At 52.9% G+C, this 22,116-nt stretch overlaps 1 protein-coding gene across 7 annotated transcripts in view; it reads right to left on the bottom strand.

Annotated features, from left to right (window-relative positions):
• The window catches only part of PALD1 (phosphatase domain containing paladin 1), a 143,770-nt gene that overhangs the window by 92,151 nt on the left and 29,503 nt on the right, over positions 1-22,116 (bottom strand). For 5 of the 7 annotated variants that reach the window (XM_064488092.1, XM_031461136.2, XM_031461134.2 and 2 more), the window contains exons 2-16: positions 14,078-14,291; positions 11,118-11,220; positions 9,632-9,811; positions 8,358-8,522; positions 7,343-7,503; positions 7,073-7,148; positions 6,212-6,363; positions 5,745-5,847; positions 5,429-5,533; positions 3,324-3,419; positions 2,790-2,918; positions 2,178-2,294; positions 1,949-2,104; positions 1,464-1,640; positions 147-287 (exon numbers count right to left, since the gene is read on the bottom strand). In XM_064488092.1, coding sequence (XP_064344162.1) covers positions 147-287; positions 1,464-1,640; positions 1,949-2,104; positions 2,178-2,294; positions 2,790-2,918; positions 3,324-3,419; positions 5,429-5,533; positions 5,745-5,847; positions 6,212-6,363; positions 7,073-7,148; positions 7,343-7,503; positions 8,358-8,522; positions 9,632-9,811; positions 11,118-11,220; positions 14,078-14,262 — 2,046 coding nt within the window. In that variant the 5' untranslated portion in view covers positions 14,263-14,291. Of the gene's footprint in view, positions 1-146; positions 288-1,463; positions 1,641-1,948; positions 2,105-2,177; positions 2,295-2,789; positions 2,919-3,323; positions 3,420-5,428; positions 5,534-5,744; positions 5,848-6,211; positions 6,364-7,072; positions 7,149-7,342; positions 7,504-8,357; positions 8,523-9,631; positions 9,812-11,117; positions 11,221-14,077; positions 14,292-16,147; positions 16,253-16,871; positions 17,322-18,375; positions 18,503-22,116 lie in introns of those variants that run through there. The other 2 variants (XM_064488091.1, XM_010992768.3) reach the window with 2 other exon arrangements.

Below are 22,116 nucleotides of genomic sequence, written 5' to 3' on the forward strand. Positions count from 1 at the left end.
GCCCAAGACTGATGGGAGGGGGCTCTGGGACCACACCAGGCACCATCTCTGTCCCCCACACCCTCTTGCCATGGCCACTGTCCTGAGGGACCAAGTGGCCACACTGCCTGGGTGACCCCTATCCTCACACAGGCGGCCACACGTACCTGGATGTGCCAGAAGGCAAGCACAGCCACCACCATGGCAGTCGTGGTCCGGCCCTGGCCACTGAGGCAGCTGAACACAAAGCCAGTACCCGGGTCCTTGGCGAGGGCAGCCTGCATGGCCTCCAGGAGCCGGTCAAAATCCTGCACGGCAAGACCGAGGTCTGAGTCCACAGGTACTCCTGGCTGCACAGACTCCCAAGGTGGTCCATCCCTCCAAATGTCAACCCCAGTAGCTGTCCTGGGAGTGCTTCCCTGTGCCAGGCTGTGTCAGGCCCACAATCTTGCATGTACACACTCAACTCACTGCTGTACACACAAAGCCATTTGAGTGTAAAAAGACACATCCCCTTCAGTTAAAAAAAAAAAAAGCCACACCCTCACATACAGTCACAACCCCCACCCCAGGCACTGGACGTGTGAGCAGACACAGGCACACACCTGGGGCTCCTCTTGCCTGCCATCCCCCAGGCAGAACACACACATGTGTAGGCCATTCCCTTCTGCTATGGACTCCCTTGGCCCTACTGCCCACCAGGGGTGGACCCAACCCAAGTCCCAGCTTGAGGGCAGTCCCGACCTCAGCCGAGCACTGCAGCACACAGCCACTAGGGGGCAGCACACTGCAGGCAACCAGACCCACAGAGCAAAGTGAGGGGGAAATACAAGCCCCATCACCGCCTGTCACACGGGGAATATCACAGGCCTGCAGATACAGACACGTCACCCAAACGATGGACAGACCACACAGGTACACAGTGACCCCTACACACTACACGCCAGGCACACAGTGACCCCTACACACTACACGCCAGGCACACACACCACATAAACCTTAAAGACACAAACTACAGATATCCACAGGCACAAACCTACAGATACCACACGCTCACATCCTGAGTCACACAGCATTCCACAGCACTTTCCTCCACAAATACCCTACATGTGCCACGCCACACAACTCCCCAAAACACATGCTCTCCACAAGTAAAGACAAGAGGTACCTCAGCCTCCACAGTTACAGACACACCACATACATACACACACTCCACAGTGACGCCTGCACCCACTCCAAACACATTTCCCCAATGGACACACACACTCCAACACCGTGGACACCCACCCTACACACACCTATGATGCACAACAAACACACAGATGCACACATGCACACACAAACACAAAGCTTGGGGCATGTGAATAAATCCAATGAGCTGAATCTGAAACCCTGCAGAATAAGTTCTTAGTTCCTCAGGAGAGCTGTGCCCATAGCCAAGGCCCCTTTCCCTCCCCAGAGGCCTCAGCTGTGGGCCCCCTCACCTCCTCGCGGGGGGCGCAGAAGTCTGGCATGGGGATGCGGTGGTAGGTGAGGCCAGGGCAGGCCCCACGGTGCTGGCTGAAGACCTCCTGCATGGTGAGGCACGTCTGGAACCTGTGGGTCTGCGAGTTCTCAGCAACTGGGGCCTTCAGATGGGCCTTCAGCTGGGTCTCCAGGTTCTAGGGAAGGGTGGAACAGAGGGCTCAGGCCACTGAGGCAGCCCCCAGGCCAGCCCTGAAAGGTTGGGACCAGTCCTGGCTACCAGGCCCATCCCTGACCCTTCTCGAGCCTCAAGGTTTAAAACCAGACTTGGAGCCAGGGAGGGGACCAGAGCAGGAGTCCTGAACCAGCCACTCCCTGAGACTGCTCCTCCAGGGGCCTCAGTTTCTCCACCCGTACAAGGGGTGCATGGAAGCTTCTGAAGACCCTTTCAGGCCAACTTCCTAGGTCTCCAAGGCAGGGGTGCATACACGCAGGCGGGCCTCACCTCCAGCTGGCTAGGGGCCACAGGGGGCCCAGGCTGCCGCAGACTGTGGGTGCGCCCATCACACTCCAGCACAGCCTCCTCTCTCAGGCTGACCCACACCACCTGCCGCAGTTTCCTCTTGGTGTCGGTCAGGTAGGCCAGGATACTCCCCAGGGCCTGGAGGGACAGGAGGGTGGTCAGCGAAAGGTCCCCTCCCCCAGACCCACAAATGGGCCTCCCGGGTGGTCACCTTGGCGCTGGGCTGGGCCGTGCCGTAGATGGGCAGACGGGGCACCCGCCGAAAGTTGGCCACGTCCATCTCTCTGATGGTGCTGAGTGCGTCTGGAGAGACGAGGTCATCCGCCCCCTGTGGGGAGAGCAGCAAGCCTGGGACCCACAGCAGCCGGCAGAGGTTCAGAGCCTGCCCCTGGTGGGGATGGGGGGATGGGCGGGACTAGCACTTCACAGTTTACAAAGCACTTTTGCACATCCGGAGTTTCCTAACCACCCTGGCGAGGAGCAGAGTGATGGTGCCCACTCTCAAAATGAGGAAGCTGAGCCAGCTCAAAGATGAGAAGCTGGTGGCAAAGAGACCAGAACAAGGTCTCCTGACTCCCTGCTCAGAGCATGTGGGTTTGAGAGTGAGTAGCAGGTCCTGGAACAGCAGTCAGAGCTGCAGATGCTTTGTAGGGACTAAGAATGACCCCATCTCGCTCACAGGAGTGTCCCACCACTCCACAGGCCATCTACTCTTGGCCTCTTATGAGGCCCAATGCTCAGCCCAACCCCACAGGAACCAAGGGTCTACTGGCCTCGGGGCCTGCCCACACCCACTCCTGCTTCCCCAGCCAACCACACTCACCAGGGAGCCCATGGCAATGATGTCCCCGGGGGCTACAGGCCCCGCTGAGCTGAGCGTCACAGGTAGGCGGTACAGTTCAGGATGGGCACATAGCCAGCGGCTGAAACTGAGGGCAAAGGCCAGCGGGTACTGCAGCCCGAGGCAGAGAGAGATGGGAGTTCAGGGGCACAGGGCCATCCCAAACTCTCCCTGCCTGCCCCATGGTGGAGGAGCCCCAAGAGATGAGCCCCAGGGCAGGGATGAGGGGGTGGGTAGAGAGCACCAGGATGTCTGATGCCCTGGCTAAGAGTACACATACGGGGACCCAGAGGAAAAAGACGTGGGGCCTCCCTTTGCCTGACCTGCTCAGGGACCATGCCTCTATCTTGGTCTCTCTTGCCTTTCATACCCACCTTCCTTTGGAACCAACATGTGTCCCCACTCCCCTCCCCAGCTCCACAGGGGTCACCACTGACCCCATGCCAGTCACTGGGTGGGGAAGCTGAAGGGGCCCCAGGAGAAGAGGGTATGGGTCGGCTCATCCCTCAGCCCCACCTGCTCATGGAGATAGTAGTTAAACAGGATCAGGTAGAAGTACCGCTCCAGGCTCTGCAGCGCTCTCTGCCGGCCACCGTGCTGGCTGCCGTTTCTCTGAGAGGAGAGGACCAGGAAGGAGGGGCCCCCCCGTAAAGATGGGGCTGCTAAGGTGCCCACCCCACCCCCAGAAGGACAGGTGTTAGGCCTCAGAAATTCCTAGAAGATGATCTACCTGGCCCTTCGTACCTCTGTTCTACCAGGCTGGAGGTGCTCCCAAGCTTCTAACCCTATCCCATTTGCTGTGGTTTATCTATGGTGCAGGGACAGCTACAGGTGACAACAGCAGGCACTACAGCTCTCAGTGCAGGGACTGCCTCCCCTGCAGGCTCTGCACCCAGAGTCAGGCTGGGGCCCCCCGCTTTGCTCCAACACCATCCACCATGCAGGGCTGCCCACAACCCACAATGAAGCAGCAAGTACATAAACACTTTTCCCTGAGCCAGAGGCCCTTGCTTAGGAGCTATGACCCTCCCTATCCCGGCATCCTCTGGGCAAGGGGCTGTCAGAGAATTCCAAAGGTCCCTCTCTTCATCTTTGGACCTCAGGTGAGAATTCTCCTGTAGGGTCAGGACCACCTTCTGGAGGACAAGGGAGATTTGAATAGGCCCAGGGAAAAAAAGGCCATGCTCTTGGATGAAATTTAATCCCATCTTTGGGAATCCAGGCCAGAGGTCAGAAAACTTTTATTTCTATAAAAGGCCAGACAGTAAATAGTATTCTGGACTTGTGGGCTACACAGTCTGCATTACAGCAGCTCAGCTCTGCTGCAGCAGCATATGAGAGCTACAGACGGAACAGAAATGGATGGGCAACACCTTGTTCCAACAAAACTCATTTACCAGAGCTGGGGGAAGGTGTAGCTCAGTGGTAGAGTGAGTGCATAGCATGCACGAGGTCCTGGATTTGATCCCCAGTACCTCTGTTAAATAAATAAATACATACATACCTAATTACGCCCCCTCAAAAAAAATTTATTTACCAAAACAGGTGGTAGACAGGAACTGCCCCACAGGCCATAGTCTATCAATCGCTAATCTAGACTTTCTAAGGGGAGAAATCCAAAATACACAAAAGCCTCATTTTCATGAAGCAGTTCAATGCAAGGTATTTACACAGATGACCCCACCGTGCAACAGGAAGGGGTCTTTGAGTAAGTCACAGCAGGTGAAGGTCCAAGAACACCTGCTCTGTAGGCACCCCCCAAGTGCTTTATGACCTTATCTCAGCTAATCGTCACAACAACCCTATGGGGTAGTTACTGTTAGTGGCCCCCTTTCACAAATGGAGAAACTGAGGCACCAAGTGGTTTAGTAGGTTGCCCAGGTCCGTACACCTGCAGGTGACAGAGCCAGGACCAGTAAACCTCAACGACGACAGGCAGGTGTGACAGGGAAATCTGGGGTTACATGAAATAAGCAGGATGCCAACCTACACAAGAACACCAGAAATATGAAAACTGGAGGAAGCCAGCCCAAAATGCTCAAGGCGGCTGTGCCTGGATGATGAGAGATTTTTTCCTTCTCTAATTTCTCAATTTTCCATAATGTAACACTGCTTTTAAAAGACATTTCTTTAAGTATTAAAGAAGAAAAAGGCTCTGCGGACTTCAGATTCTTTCCATGCGCTGTGTGCAAACACTGTCAAGCTGACCTCCCCACCCCACCCCGAGCACAGGGACAGGCCTGCTGAGACAGCCCAGGGCCTATCACTCTTCCAGAAGCAGTGGCTGGACCAGACCCCAGCCTTCTCAAAGAAACAGCGATGTGTTATTAGCAGGGGAGCCAGGAACAGCCTGGGAAGCATCTGGAGCCAGAGGTCCCCAGCACCTCGCCAGCAGCCCCTTCCTCCATCCTGTTTATTCTGCAGCGAGGGGTCCTGGTCAGGGAAAGTAAACTTCCCCTCTTCCTGCAGGCCCAGCTCCCAATCTCCCCTTCCTCTGAAAACTGCTCTTCTTGTGGGAGAAGCAGCAATCAGGAAAAGTCAGTCTGAAGGAAGCCAGTCAACAGGCCTGACCAAACGAGGCTGCCAGGCTTGGGCAAAAGCAGCAGCTCTCCGTGCCTCACCTGGGCTGGGCTCTCTGGCCAGCTGCCTTCCAGCTTCCTCTGGTTTTCCAAGACTGCTTCCTTCAGGTCATGCAACTCTGCACAGGCGGTGATGGCTCTGTCCACCTGGTGCCAGGGACCAGGGCAGGGAAGGGGGACAGCAGCGGGGAGGGAGCAGGGCCAAGGAAAGACCGCAGGAGACAGAAGGGGAGAGAGAGGGGCAAAGAGAATGACTAGCCAGGAAGTGCGGGCAAGGGAAGAGGAGGCCCCACAAGTGAGGGGAGCGAGTGCCTCTCCCCTGCCCTACCCCAGCTCCTTGCCTGGCCCCCTTGCTCACCTCCTCTACTATCTTCCTCCCCTGGGGCACAGTGTGGAGAAAGCTCTGTACCACCTGGAGTTGCTCCATGGGCAGTGGCTTAAGGGTCTTCATGGGGACAACTCTGACAAGGAAGGGCAATAGCACAATCAGCGCTCCCAAAGGCCTCGAGGACAGCCCCCTGTCAACACCCTCCCGCTCATCAGGCCGCTGAGAGGCACAAGACTGCAGGCTCCACATTCTCCTTCCAAATCAGTCTGAGGAGGCAAGGGGCATCTGCCCCACTGGAAAAACCGAGGCCCAGAAAGATCAAGTGACTTTCTCCACGTCACCCGGCAAAGTCTGTGGCAAATCAGGAAATGAACCCCAGATGCCCAATTTCCAGCTCCAGCTGTGGGCTCCTGACGTCCCCACCACCCTGGGGCAGCCTTCCCCCTCCACTCCTCATCTCCGCAGCCCCCTGGGGCACTGGGTCCCACGGCACTCACTCCGGCCTCAAGGCAGTTCCACTGTGGTGAAATAGGATGAGGGTACCCAGGACCATGCCCAGGGTGGTCCTGCCCACACCTGTCTGGCAGCTGAAGAGCAGAGCAGGGGGAGGTCCGTGGGTGTCTCGGAGCAGCAGTAGGCTGGGGGTCTCCTGGGGAAGGACCATGGATAGCAGGTAACAACTGAGGACCAAGCTGGGGAAGCGGCATCATGACATCTGCCTCCCCCTCCAGACAGCTCAGCCTCTTGCCAAACCCCACAGCCAGATGTGCTCTACCTGCCCCCAGGAGCACAGGCCCTGCCTACTTTCAGGCCCCAGGGAGCAAAATGAGGCCTGGAAGTGAGGAGCACTCAGAGGGAACAAGGCCATATTTACACTGCTGTGAGGTGCAAATTCAATAAGGTGACCTCCCAAGGGGGTTGGGATAGGAACACCCCCAGTACTCAGGAACTATCAGCTAAAGAGTCTACAGGGTAAGAGTTTTTAGATCCAGGAAAGAAATGAGAAACTTGAGGCCAGAGAGGTTAGGAGATTCGTCCAAGATCACACAGCAAGTTAGTACCCAAGCCACAGCCAGAGTCCAGTCCTCCAGATGGTCAGCGCTGGGCTCTGTCATTAGAGAATTTACAAATACACACCCACACAAAGACACACACAAGCCCCACACACATACACAGAAACAAAGATGGGTACACACACACACACTCCCGACTCACTCAACTCCAAACACAGCACAGAATAAAGCCTTCCTCCAGAGGCCACACCCACCTCAGGCATCTCCATGGAGACAGAGCTTAGACACAGACCCACTCTCCCAGCACCCACCTGCACTCCCACCACCCCTTCCACCCCAACTCACCCGGAGGACACTGACAAAGGCATCAAACTGGGCTTCCAGAGGGGCTCCTTGCTCCGGCAGGGGAAGGCGGTGGTACCTGCCAGGTGACAGGGAGCAGCCCATCAGGCAGGCCACACACCCTGAGTGTCCCCACATTCCCGTGGGACAGACAGGTGTGGGGAACTCAGCCCGACCTGCAGATGGTAAGACTGAGGCCACAGCTGGAGGGCAGGCCCAGCGGGCACACAGGCCTAGCACACTGGGGTCTTGCGCAGGACTGGCCCTCGGTACCTGTAGGTGGGCTGCAGGAAGAGGGGCCGCTTGAACACCTCCTCAGTCACGTGTACGTCGTCCTCGGCCTGGATGGCCACGGCATGGGGCTCCCCCCGCAAGTCCTCGGTGTTGTGGTACACATAGTACGTATTCTTGCTCATCTGGGCAAAGTCGTGAATCTAGACAGAGGTGGGGGGCCAGAGGGCCATGACAGACCTTCCTGGCGGAGTGCTGGAGCACCTAGGCCACCCAGAGGCCATGGAACTGGCCAGAGGTGCTCTCTGTGCCCTGGGAGTCCTGGTGGGACAGGGGTGGCTGCTGGCCCCAGGGAGCCACCCCAGGGAGCCACCCAGGCCTAGGCTGACATGAGCCACAATGGGGCCAGGTCGGAAGGGCTCTGCCCAGTGGGCAGCAGGAGTTAGCTAAGCCGCCAGACAGAAGGACAGGAGGAAGCCTGATCAGCTGGGAGCTGGAGGAGAGGAGGCCTCAGAGGGAGATGGGGAGGCAACCGAGGCCAGTGCAGCCTTCATTCCTGCCTGTGGATATCTTGGGGGGGGGGCACCATGACCCACTCACACTATTTACACACCTCTGTGGTGTGTCAACAACCTCAGAGACCCTGACAAACCTCCAGGCTGCGGAGGAAGAGGACAGAGGAACCTCAGAAACAAAGGCTCATCGAGAGAAGTGACCCAGCCCAGGCCTCACAGCTCACAGAGGGCTGAACTTCAGTCTTGGGACTTTCAGTCTAGTGCTCTTTCCCCTCCCCCAGACCCTTTTCTAAATGAGAATGCTGAGTATGGAGGAGAAAAGTGGGATGGGAAAGGGGCGGAGGCAAACAGAGCTGGGAATAGAAGTCCTTCCCCTGGCCGCCCAGGAGCCGGCCTTGCAGCAGCCACTCGCCCAAGCAGGGCAGAAAAGCAGGCGAGTGTGGGCCAGTGAGAGCGAAGCGCAGGGCCGTGGGCTGGGGCTCCACTCAGCCGTCCGAGGCCTACCAGGGAGGGCACATCCCACCCACACCAGTGGCCCTCACCTCCTTCCGGATGGCCTGCTCCAGGTGTTCTGCCTGGACCCCGGGTCCGAGGCCCTGGAGGTTCTCATGCAGATGCTCCTTGTCTCGAGGTGTGTAGGGCACGAAGTCCTCGCCAGCACGCAGAAACAGCACGGGTTCCTCCCGCACACAGAAGATGATGCACTCCTACCAGGAGTCCAAGGAGGAAGGAACCATCACCACTGTCCAGCATGGACAGCCTCTCCATTGCCCCACCTCTGAGCAGGCCGTTCCCTGCCTCAATGGGCCCCTCACCCCACCCTGCCCCTGCAACCTGAATCCTACCCCAAAAGCAAAACTCAGTCCAAATGCCACTTGCTCCTGACCCTCTCTCCTCTCTGGGCCAACAGCCCTTCATCTGAATCTCATGGTGTTAATTTCTGCTCTGTATTAACATTATCAATGAACACATCTTTCTCCCTTCATGGACTGTAGGTTCTTCGCAAGTAGAGGAACCAACCTATAGTCCATATAGGTCCTGGTCCCTTTCAGGTCCTCACAATTCCCAGTACAGAGCCCTGGGTAAATCATTTGCTTGATAAACATCAGCTGAAAAAATGCATGCCCACCACCACTATGCAATGATTCAGTTACTGAGAACCATAGAGACAGAGAGATATGTGGGCAGACCCCACCCTGGATGAACCTGCTGGGAAGATGGGATCTGTGCTCAGCTGACACCCCATTCCCACTCTGGTTCACTCAAGGATGCTCCGTTTTAACCCAGGTCAAATCAGCCTCGGGCTGCCAGCCATGAGTCTGCAATCACGGTAGACCCTCAGCCTCTGTCCTGGAGACACTCAAAGCCCCACCTCCACATCCACATCAGGCAGGAGAGAGGAGCCATTAAAAGCAGGCACATGGAGTCCAGGGGTCTGAGTTTGGGTCTTGGGACACCACTCAGGGACTGTGTCACTTATCCTCTTTGTGCCTCGGTTTTTTCCTCTGTCAAATGGGCTGACGTGAGGATGTGTTAGCGGTGACCATCACCCTGTGGGGTGTATAACGGGCTTCCAAACTCTGGGCTCCCATGTCCACAGAGGACAATGCAATGCAATTCACCCAGAATTTTCCAGTCATTCTGGCCACAATGAACACTGCAGTATTCAAGACCTGGCAGGGCCTGGTCCTGGTCACCAGCCACCCTCCCCACCGTGTGACCAAGCCCCTCCAGAATGTCTTAAGTTGCCCCTTCTGGAAACCCCTTTCCCCTGATTTGGGGGGCTGGCCCCTGCCTGGGAAGTAGCCATGCTTACCCTGTGTCCATCCTTCTGGAGTTTCTGGAGGACCTGCCTGAATCCTGAGAGGCTGGGCTGTCCCATGCCAAATACAGTGTGCCTGCTCTGCGCCTGCCGGAAGTTGGGGGCCCCAAAGCTCTGCAGAGTGCCCAGCACATCCATCTTCTCAGCAACATCCTGCACCAAGAAGTAGCGGCCCTGGTGGGGGAGAGCCACAGGGGGTCACTCAGATGACTCAGGGACATCTTCTACAGACAAGGCTCTGTCCCAGGCCCCAGGGGATGGGGAGCAGGGAGATTGGGGCAGGGGAAACGGTCCTCAAGTTGTCTGCAGGCTCATGGAAAAAGCCAACAAAATATGTGACTATCTGTGATGCCAGGAATGGTGTTACATAGTGTGGAAAAAAGAAAGACCACTCCTCCTGAGGGGGAGTCAGAGAAGGCTTCATGTAGGAGGTGGCATCTGAGCCAGAACTTGAAGAAGAAGAGCAGGGAGAGGCACTCCGGGACCGGAAACTGAAGACCAAAGGTGGTCCTAGGGCAGGTCTGCAGCTCCCCAGGCAGAAGGCAAACACCTCTCACCTCCAGAGAAAGCCCATAGAAAAGGGGCCCAAGTAGGGAATCACAGCTAGGGCACCAGGAATCAACGAGGAGAAAAATGCTAGTCACTTCCCAGGGACCTGCAGTTCTGAGGATGGGCTGGCCTCTCTCCTCCCCAGCTGGGGGATGCAGTGACTCAGAGAAAAGAGGAAAACACCACTCAGGGATCAGGTGAGAGCAGGAAGAGCCAGAAGATTCATTCCTGAGCATGAGGTCATGTCATCCACCAGTTTACCCATCAACCCATCCACCACCACCCACTATCTAGACTCTCTTTCAATGAATACAGTTAAAGCATCATGATTACCATTCATTTGTTCATTGATGATTTATTGAGCACCTACATTATACCCAAGCACTGTTCTAAAGCCTGGGGCTACAGCAGTGAACAAGATACATGAAAAGTCATCTTCCTTGTAGAATTTACTTTCTAGGGGATATTTAAGGCAAAAAGATAGACAGATAGACAGACAGCTAGATCGATAGATTAATCTAGACAGATCTACAACTACATCTATATCTATGTGCCAGAGAAGTTCTGAAACTTCAAAAGAGAATGGGATGGAGATTCCCTACGTGGGGGAAGCAGTCTGGGGCCCCGGCACTTTAAGGCTCCCATCCCTGTTCTCCCTGGTGCTCCAAGGGAGGGGTGTGGGCAGGCTGGGGCCAGGCAGTGGACAGATAGGGAGAGAAGAGCAGGGGGCTCCAAGAGTTGGGGAACAGATCCCCAAAAACTAGAGGGTGAGGGGAAGTGGGATCAGACCCCAGAGGATGGGTGAGGCAGTGAAGCAAAGGGGGACAGTGGGGAAAGCAGGAGGAGGTTAGGAAGGGAAACAGTGAGGAAGGAGGGCAGGGAGCATAAGGAGAGATCAGAAGGGGGAGAAAGGAGCGGGGCCAGACCTCACCTGCACCAGGTAGTGCTCAGGGGTGGCATCGGAGAGCCGGCCCAGCGTGTAATGGGCCTTGAGAAGCTCATCGTGAATCTGGAACTCCTCCCTGCAGTTGTACCTGCCAGAGGCAGGATGAAGACCAAGTCAGGCAACCTCTGTGGCCAGGGTCCACTCCACCCTCACCAGTCCCACAGTGGGGCCACCCCACCCCACCCACACAGCTACCCATTTATGGCAGACTGTCCACTGTTCCCCAGTATCCACTCTCCCTTTCTTCCTCAGCAATAATACCCTGGAACTGTGACCGGGCCAGCCAGCTGAAGACTACATGTCCCAGCCTCCCTTGTGGCTCTTGTGATCATGTGATTCAGTTCTGGCCAATGGGATGTGAGGAGAAGTGACGTGTGCAACTTCTGGGCCATTCCCTTAGGGGAAGGTGTGTGACTTCTACTCTTCCCTCCATCCCCCTGGCCAGCATCCAAAAGTGATGACAGGAAGTTAATGTTGATGAAGGCAGGGCAACAAGAGGAGAGGAGCCTGGCTGATCATGGGGCAGCCAAATCAGCCCAGAGTACCTTCTGGACTTTTGAGTAGAGAGAAGCTTCTGTCTTGTTTAAGGTCTCCTTAAATAAGAGTTACTTTGGTCCCAGATGGTCCCACCATCAGACTGTCTCTGAGAACAATCCCCACACTGACAACCCCACAGCACAGTGAGGCAGTTCAGGACACAGGTTTTGGCGTTGCATGGCCTGCACATGAATCCAACTCCATTGCTTTGTAACGCCATGGCTTTGGCATTACTTGCTCTGTCACTCCACTTACAGTAATTCACACCTCCTAAGGGCTGCTTCGAGAAGTCAATGCACGAATGGAGTAAGTGCTCAGCCCAGTGCCTCAAGTACAGTAAGCATTTAGTAATATAATTATTGTAACTAGTAGCAGTTTTACCTCCATGCAGGGCCATTTCAAACAAAGCCCTCAGGTACAAATCCAGATTTCTGAAGATGCTAAACCAAGGGGAGGTCTATGCACTCAAGACACAAAAAGCTCCCATGCTGATTCTAACAAGGAATAAGACATAGCCTCCCAGAGCTCATAATCTGGTGTCTGCTCCTCTTTACAAAAGAACTGCGTCTAGAAAAGGCAGGGTGGTGGAATGAGTGGGGTGGGGAGCACTAGATAGGAGTCCAGAGACCTGGGTTCCCTCCGCCAGCCCACACAATACTCATGGCATACAAACCCCCCAAAACTAAGCTTTTGTATCTAGATGAGTTTTCTTTCTTTTTTAAAAATTTTTTTCACATTTTTTTATTGAGTTATAGTCAGTTTACAATTTTGTGTCAATTTCCAGTGTAGAGCACAATTTTTCAGTTATATGTGAACGTAACTATATTCATTGTCACATTCTTTTTCACTGCGAACTACCACAAGATCTTGTATATATTTCCCTGTGCTATACAGTATAATCTTGTTTATCTATTCTACATATGCCTGTCTAGATGAGTTTTCACATCTGATCTAAAAGCTATTAGACCAGGAGTTGGCAAACTTTTTCTGTAAAGGACCAGATCGTAAATGCCCTAGGCTCTGGGCCACACAGTGTCTGCTGCAACTACTCAGCTCTGCCGTTGAAGGGCTCCGCGTCCACTGACAATATGCAATGAATGGGAGTCGCAGGTTTCAGTAAAGCCTTATTTACAAAAACAGGAGATGGGCTGGATTTGGCCGGAGGGATACAGTTTGCCACCCCTGACTGGATGATCTCTAAGGTCCCTTCTACCCCCAACAAGCTACAACCCAAGGATCACTGTGTCAGGCCGGCTGCAAGAGGCACACTCAGTACCACTTCAGGGGATTTTCACAGCAGGTCAGCCACACCACAGTTAAACATTTTGAATGTCATCTCCACATACCCTGATAAGGAAACTGAGACCCTGAGAGGGGAAAGGATTTGCCCAAGGTCACAGAGCAAGGCAGAGGCAGAGCCAAGCAGGCTCAAGACATGTGGTTCCAACACTGTGCTCAAGACCCAAACCCAGTTTTGTCACCTGCTGGTTGAGAGGCTACACATCAAGTCCTTTTTATGTAACATCTCTTTTCCCCGCCTGATCACGAGCACAGTATTGTATCCTGATTACAATCTGCCTGTCAAGCCCCAAAGCCAGCAGGCCACATCTATCATTCCCACTCCTCAGGTTTCCTTATACAGAAAATCCCATCTAGGGACTTCCTACCTAGGGACTTGCTAGGTCTCTGCCAAACCTCTATGCGTGGAACATATTTAATTCTTAGGTCACCATGTCCTACTTCCTCCGTCCTGGAGAGGTCCAGAGGCAGGGGAGCTTGGTAGGCAGATGCAACTTGAGGCAGGCTTCCCAACTCACCAGGAGACAAATCCAATGCCCCTTCTGTCTTCCCAGCCTCAGGCGCCCAGCTCCTGCTCCTCTACTGGCCCCACAGGACGTATGCAGTGTGTCCAGGTCTCTCAGAATATGAGGCCAGAACAAACCCTCAGCCCCTTCCCAGGACCTAATTAGGAGAGTTGGCCAATAGTTTCCAGCTTTTTCAGCCCAAGGCCCTTTAACGGCCTGGTGTTAACCTCAGTTTCAAACCATAATTACAGGTTATGAGAAAAAAAACATCTAAATTTTATGCATCTAAGTATATAAACTTCCTTTGAAAATGTTCAACAAAAAGTTATTTTCAAAAGGGTGTCCCTCCAGCCACTCCTCCCTCTCCACACTCCCTGGCATCATGGACATGGTGAGTAATACAGGCTAAGATCCCCAGCAGACACCAGCTCTGCCACCCACTTACTGTGTGACTCCAAACAAACTGCTTAACCTCTCTGGGCCTCAGTGTCTCCATCTATGAAAGCATTTGGGAGACATTAAGTGCTGTATGCCACCACCCCTCCAGGTAGCTCTCCCAGCCATGTCTTCCAGGAAAACGATTACACTCCTCCTGTCACTCACGTGATCACGACGGGGGCCACCTTGTTGGGGATGATAGACTTGGCCTTACTGTTGTGCAAGCTCGTGGTCTGGAAGGAGTTTATGCTGAGCGAGTGTCGACTGTCCATCGTGCCACCATCTTGGAGGCCCTCAAAGGGGGCACTCGCCGAGACCGTCTGCTGGGCTGTGCTGGCCGTTGTACCCATAGTCTCCCAGCAGCCTCAGGACCCAAGACCTGTTGGGTAAAAGGACATGCAGTCAAGGAGCAGGTGGGAAAAGCCACAGCAGGAAGGACTAAGCCCATCCCTAATCCCCACCCTATATGCAGACAAGAAGTCTGAGGCCCAGAGAGGACCAGCTCATCCTGCAGCTGGAGACAGAGGGCGGGTCTACTGCCTCCACACTGGTGCTCAGCAAAGCACAAGTTTGCTGAGAGCCTACTATGTGCCTGGCCCTCTGCTGCTGCTTTGGGGGTAGTTATGGACATGGAGAGACAAGAAGACGTAGGCCCTGACCCCTGACAGTTTACAATCCCCGAGGGAAAAATAAGACCATTAGGAATGGGTTAACCATCCCCACCAGGTCAGGACCTAGGGCTCTAAGTGACTGGGTCTGGTCACATAGAGGCCAGGCCTTCCAGACTGGGGGAAGTGGGAGGCCATCATAGGAGGGAGAACCAGAGGCAAGAGGCAGAGGGAGGTCAAGAGATGGATTTGAAGGATTTGGAGGAAACAGGACACAGAAGAACATGCTAGCTGTGAGTGTCACAAAATGAGGCCAGAGAAGTCCAACTGGATGAGTTCTCAGCAGATCAAGAGTTCAAAGAAAGCACCAGGCCCCCGAACTCTACATCAACAGTGTCAATATCGTCAACAACATCTCAACAACCAAAGCTTTTGCTCGACTTCAGGCATGTCGGCCATCCTCAGGGACTCACACGTCCTCTTGCAGGGCTCTCTGCCTGGGAAATAGTTAGGGATGTTTGCAAAAATTGAACAAGCGTGTTTTGTTGATCACACTGTTGTTTATAGTAGCAAAACACTGGAAACAACCTGCAACAGGGGATTTGTTGAATAAATTATGGGACATTTCTAAGGTGGAATGTTAAACAGCCTTAAAAATATCCTATTGATGGATGTGGAAAGATACCTAGGCAACAGGGATGGAAGGAGCAGGCTACAAAGCAAGTGCAGGCTATAATCTCATTTTACTATACTAATCTCATATAACACATAAACGTGTATCAGGAGAACAGTCTGGGAGGACGCACATCAAGATGCTAACCCGAGTCATCACCAGGTGATGAGATTATAGACAATTTTTATTTTCTCCTTTTTCCTTATCTGCATTTTCTGGTTTTTTGCTTCTGAACACTGGGTAATAAAACCTACTTAAAACAAATAAAAGAATGGCTGAGGAAGCAGGCCGGGAGAGCTGCTGAGAGCTGGCAAAGGGTACAGGGAGAATTGGCTCAGCAGTCTGAGAACCAGCCTGCTGGCAAGGAGAGGGGCTGGGAATCCCACATGGACCCAAGCAGCAGCTGGCCCCACATGGCACTGATGGTCCAGGATCAGGAGGGGGAGGGAGCGACCTGCCCCACCAGCCCCCACCCCCGCCTGCACCCTGAGATGGTTCCCCTCTGCAGAAGCACAGGGATGATAAGCAATCCTGAGAACCTGAAGACACCCCTCCAACCCCTCCCAGATGCCTTCAGCTGGGCATGAGCTGCTCCCATCAGTGGGGACTATCTGATCCCCACCATCCACACTTCCCCCACCTGACTCTTGCCCTGCCCTCTCAAAACCAGCAGCAGCACCTCAGGAAGTGGATGATGGGGTCGGGGTCAGCATGAAGCCTGGACTCACACTGTGCCCTCTCTCCCCCAGACCCAGAGTCAGAGTTGCTTGTCCCAAGGCAGGTGCTCCCCAGGCTCCCCCTCCCCAGAGCCACCTAGACAGAATGACTAGACTCATTCTGTCCCTCCCAGAACCTTCCCAAACCACCACCCATCCCCCCCCCACTCCTCCAGTCCAGTCTTGTCATCCCTGACAACTCCCAGCAGCTGCGTGACAGCTCTGTGAACACACACACCTTGAGTTTATAAGAGCCTCATCATGGCTCTCCAGACCCGATCCAGTTTCTCTCTCCTTTTTTATTTTTTCCTGGTGGAAGGCGGAAGGTGGAAGGAATGAGCCTCTGTTCCCAAAGAGAAACATAGGCAGCTCAGAGCGGGTGGATCCCCAGTTAACCATCAGCAGAGCCAGACCCTTCTCTCCATTTTGCCTGTCGCGGCATGCCCCCAGCATGGCTCGCCAACACTCCCCAGATCCCTCACCAGTCTGGGCCAAGGAGGCAGGGGTGGGAACAGCCTCCTCCAAGAACAGGGGCGCAGGTTGCTGTCCCAAAGGAGGGAGTGACGGACAGGACATGGGAAGGGCCTGCAGGAGGCAACAGCTGGCTACAGCTGCCAGCCAAGGCTGGGCCCTTCTCCCACGGGGCTGGGCCAGACCTGACACCTCCATCTCTCCTCCCACCTCCCCCCACCTCCCCCACAGCTCCAGCTCTCTCACCGGCCCCACAGGCAATGAAAGGCCCCAGCCGGTCCCTGTAAGGACAGCCAGGAGACAGTATCTGTGCACAGCTGCAGGAGTGGGGGAGGCACTGAATCCTCTGACCTGTCTCCAAAATGTCTAGAGGAGGGTAAAACATCGGGCTTCCCAGGCTTCTCACTCTGCAACTCTCCCCTGAAACTTCTTACAACCCCGCCCAGAGTCAGCTTCCCTTCATCCTTGCTGTGGGGCCGTTGGCAACTTACCTCTCCTCTCTGGGCCTCAGTGTCCAGAGCCACAAAATGACAGTGAGGGATGGGAAAGCCCTTTCTAGCTTCAGATGGATCTCGCTTCTAAGACTGGCAGTCCTAGTGGTCACTCCACTGCTGTCCAGGGTGAGGGGTCAGCAAGGGCAGGGGTGTGGGTTGGGTCCCCGGTGCTCAGACGTCTGCTAGGAGGGAACATGGGGGCTAGACTGGGATGAGACCAGACAGTAAGGGGGTCTAAGAGCCTGAATTGTTTGCAAACAACTTTGCCTTATTTTCCTGACTTCTAACTAAAAGCTGGCATTTCCTTCAACCACAAGTGAAGGCCACCCCTGTTACGTGGCGGAGACAGGGACATGGTGGCCATTGAGCTCAGAGACATTTTCACATCACACTGCAGCTGTGCAGGGATCAGTCATCGCTTGCTTGACATCCCCATGATGACCAGAGCCGGGATCCCAGCGCACAGACCTGGGGTGACAGGACTGGTCAACCCTGGGCAACTCAGCACCTGGTGGTCTCAGGCCCCCATGGTGGGATCCGAGGTTCTCAGAGCCGAGCTTAACTCAACAAGCGTGGAGAATGTGACCATCCAAGAGAGAAGCCTAGCCTCACCTCACGAAGCAGCTGTAAAGAAGCTGCCGTGCCATCTGCAAAGTGAGGTTCTCCACACCAGGAACTGTCAAACCAATTGCAGTCTGTCTGTCCATCACACGGGGCACGTGTTCTGAAAGGTACGCCCCAGCTGAACGTTCCCACCAAAGCTGAGCAACAGCAGCCTTGTCACTAGTATCTTTAAAAATAAAATTTAACCTTAACTTACCTAATGGATTATCTCGTTAATGCAAGAATAACTAAGGACACTTACTACTTCATCACCAATTTGGTTTTTAGTATTTTGATAGCTCTCAATAAAATTCACCCCCCTGTAATCCCATATATTTAATTTTGTGCATTTAAAAACATTACTCTGAGAAGGGGTCCGAGAGTTTTCTGCCAGATTGCTTGAGGGGTTCTTGGCAAATAAAAAAGGAACCCCGTGCTTTGAGGGAAGAACATTCCCTACCAAATACAGGTTCCCTTCCCCTTTCTCCTTAGCTTCTGTTTGTTCACATTTCAAAGCACCTACTAAGTGCCAGGCACCATGCTAAATGCTTAACATTATGGTCCCCGCCCCCAACAACTCTGCAATATCCAGGCCTTACTGTGTCCATTTCAGGTGAGGACAGCTGACCTTTGGTTAGTGGCAGCAGTGGCAGCAGTTAGTAATGGCTCCTCATCACAGCTCCCTGCCTCGCTCCTCATCACAGCTGACCCTGACAGCAAAAGCAGCCCACAAGCTCTCACCTCCCTCTTGGATCTGTTCAACCCCCATTCAGGGACCTTAGGGACTCCCATCCTCTCCACTCTCTGCCAGGGCACCCAGATACGGCCTCCCAGAGAGGCAGAGAGATACAGGGTGTCCCACGTAGGGAAGGAGGACTCCAGGCCCCATCTCACTCACAGAAGCCCTCAGTGACCAGTTACAAAGCCACAGAATCATCTGGGCTGCAGCTCGAAGAGCATCTGAGAAAGTTCCACACGTGGACATGCCATCCTTCTGCCTCTGAGCAATCACATGGCAGTCAGACCTGAGAGAAAAGAAATCGCATTATGGAATCCTTGGCAGAGAGGTGACCTCGATTCTCCAAGAAGAATCAAATTTCAGGAGCTGGAATATTAGCTCCAACTCATCAACTAGCTGCCTGATGCTACAGTATAAACACCCAGCCTGCTGGCACAGTGAGCCTCTCGTCAAGGGCAGTATTCAAGCCAAGGGGATGCTGCAGACGCCCATTTTGGGTCCTAGAATAGGGGATGACAGACAAAAGAGGTTCAACAGCTGATTCCTAAGGCCCCAGCTCTAAACATCTCAGCAACCCAAGTCCATTTCTTTTCATGTGGTTCTTGGTAGAAGCAAATTGTCACCATTCATGTCTGTTTTCCCATTTCTAGTCCAAAGCTCACAATTGCCACCCCTATTCTTTGTCCTGGTCACAGAACAGCAGCCATGAACTCCAGCTTGTCAAATCCTGTGGGCTTGGAAAAGATGAATAGTGGCTTTTCCAAAGCAGATTCTGGCTCTTGGAACTGAAGCAGAAAGCTGGCCATCTGCTTCTGACCCAGCCACCACCCCTCCCTGTTCCTTTGTCCTGCCTTTCCTGCCCCCAACCCTCTCACAAAATCCCAAGTCCTGCCTTAGGGAAAGCTCTGACCACAGAAGCCTCCGCAAACGGCTGTTACCAAGGGCCCTAAAAGCAGAGATTCAGAGCTGGCTACACCCCCGGAGGTCAGCTAGTTCAACCTTCTCTTTCTATAGATGAGGAAAGAGACCCAGAGAGGGAAAGTGATGAGCTCCAAGTCATATGGGAAATGGTCACAAAGACAGAATTAGGACCCAGGGCTCCTGCCTCTCGACCCTAAGCCCCCTGGCTGGGTCATGCTAACACTGGTCTGAGGCACAGGGGAAGATTCTCTTGTGAGCACAGGGAGATGGTACTGAGCAGACATTGTACCGCTAGGGGGTGCTGGTCGAGAGTGTGATTCCTGTACCTGCCGGGGTGAGCAGGAAGGGGAGGGTCTCAACAGGTGCTTGAGATAGACAGTGACCCTAAGTGTTGACAGGGGGACGCCAGAAGGGCCAATGAGTGGATCTCTGATTGCAAAGCATTTGACATATACTATCTCATTTAATCCCAAGAAAAGAGGTGCCAACTCTTTCAACTCAATATTAAGTTTACAAAAAATCCAATTAAAAATGGCAAAAGATTGAAGGTTCAAATGGATGTCAAATAAGCATGTAAAAGATGTTCAGCATCTTTTATAGCATGTTACTCTGTCATCAGCAAAATGCACCAGAAAAACCAATTTTAAAAGACCAACAATGTCAAGTGTTCGTCAGGTTGTGGAGGAACTGGAGACACAGTGCTGAAGTGTTAATATCACACAGGTACTCTGGAAGACAGCTTTGTAGCTTCTTACAAATTTACACATACACTTACCATATGGCCCAGCAATTCTATTCTCAGGTAACTAACTACCCAAGAGAAGTGAAACCATGTTCCAAAAAAGGGCCTGTGCACAGCAGTATTATTCATTCATTATAGCCCCAAACTGAAATCAGCTCATATGTCCATCAACCAGTAAACAGATGGAAAAATGAAATGTCTGAATTCATATTCATATAATGAAATACTACTCAGCCAAAAAAAGGAAGCCGTTACTGATATACACACAACATGGATGTACCTCAAAAACATCACACAAGAAACAAATCAGGCCTCAAAGACTTCAAACCATATAGCCTCATTTATATGGCGTCGTGGAAGAGGCAGAACTACAGGGGCAGAAAGCAGATGGATGGTTGTCAGAGGCAAGGGAGTTGACTGCACAGGGGCTTGAGGGCACCTTTTAGGGGAAGGGATGGCTCCACACAGTGAACACAGAGGTTACACAACTATGTACCTTTGCCAGTGCTAAACTGTATGCTCAAAAAGGGTGAATTTTTTCATAAGAAATTTGCCTAAATAAACCTGTTAAAACCAAGAGGAGTTCGTCCCTCTAGTCACACCTTCCTCCTTAGCTCCACAGCTCACCTGCCATGCAGCCTCAGCCTGACTCTCTCTCCGGACCTCAGTTGCCACGCCTATGAAATGAGGACAACAGCAGTACCTCCCCTGTGGGGTTGCTGTGAAGGCTAAAGACTACAGCTGACCCTTGAACAACACTAGGCTTAGGGACATTGATCCCCTGAGCAGCCTAATGTCTGCACCTGCAGTTCCACATGCATGCATTCAACCAAGCACAGACCGTACAATACTCCAGTAGGTATGTATTAAAAAATATTCACATGTTAAGCAGATTGCACAGTTGAAATCTGTGTTGTTCAAGGGTCCACTACATAAGGTATGTAAAGTCCTCAGAATAGGGCCTGGTCAGCAAGTGCTCTGTGAAAATCAGCTGTTCCCACATCCCACACTGCAGGGAGCACTGATCCCTCAGACTTAGGAGCTGGGCTGTGTTACTGAGTCCTGGGAATGTGGCTGGTCCACACAGGGATGTGGTACAAGTGTAAACTACATACTGGATTTCAAAGACTTTGGGCAAAAAAAAAAAAAAAAAGTGAAATATCGCTTTATCAATTGAAATTGATTATACTGTCAAAATGATACTATTTTGATACATTGAGTTCAATAATATATGTTACTAAAACTAAGTTCATTTACTTCTTTTTACTTTTTTATGTTGCTATTTAAAATGACACACATAGCTCACTATATACAGGTATCCCCCATTTTTCAAAAGTTCACTTAAACACCACGCTGCTTTTACGAAAGACCTGCATTAATACTGGTTTTCGCTAACCTAAAGAAATCCCAAGAGGATTTTGCTTTTATGAAAAAAAATTGAGAAACAAAAAACAGCGCTGAGCGTTTGTTTTGCAGGAGCCATTACAGAGGCAGCGTGCCCCGAGTGGCGAGGATGGCACCACCAAGCTCCTGCCCTGGGAACCACACTCAGCTTCTCAGCTTCAGGCCCCACAGCTCTGAAACGTGTTTGTGAGCATCCCTGCTTGATCTGACTTATTTTGTGCACTGTTAGCACAAGATACGTCCTAAGGTAGTTGCTTCTCCACTTTACACCTTTTCAGCTCACGAAAGCTTTCACAGGGACGCTCACTTTTGGATATTGGGGAAGCCTGTATTTCTGTTGGACAGTGCTGCTGAGTCTCAAGTTCTCCATGGTCCCTGAGGCCCCCTTCGGTCAGCTAAGGGTCCTGAGAGTTGAGCCCAACGCCTGCTGCGGGTAAGAACTGAATAAGCCTCTGTCTGAGGCATGAGGAAACCCCAGGAAGGCAGTGCTAGCATTCCCACTTAACAGATAGAAAAGTGAGGACTCCCTAACATCCTCACACCTAGTTGGCAGAAACAGTGGTTTCAACTCTCTCTACAGAAAGCATAGACTCTGGGGCTGAAATAGGGCTGATTCCCATAGCTACCATGTGTTAGTTGTGTGGCACGTGGCTTCACTTCTCTGATTCTTAGTTTTTCCAACTATAAACTGTACCTCCTTAATCAGATCATATGGGAATGAACAAGTGGACATGTTTTAAGGTGACACCTACCCAGCCCAACACACAGCAAGGGCACAACTCGTCAGCAGCCCTTCCTAGCACCCCAGGCCCCACCCTCCTGCACTCTCGCCC

Source organism: Camelus dromedarius, chromosome 8 (genome assembly GCF_036321535.1).
Source record: "Camelus dromedarius isolate mCamDro1 chromosome 8, mCamDro1.pat, whole genome shotgun sequence".
In the NCBI taxonomy this organism is placed as follows: domain Eukaryota; kingdom Metazoa; phylum Chordata; class Mammalia; order Artiodactyla; family Camelidae; genus Camelus; species Camelus dromedarius.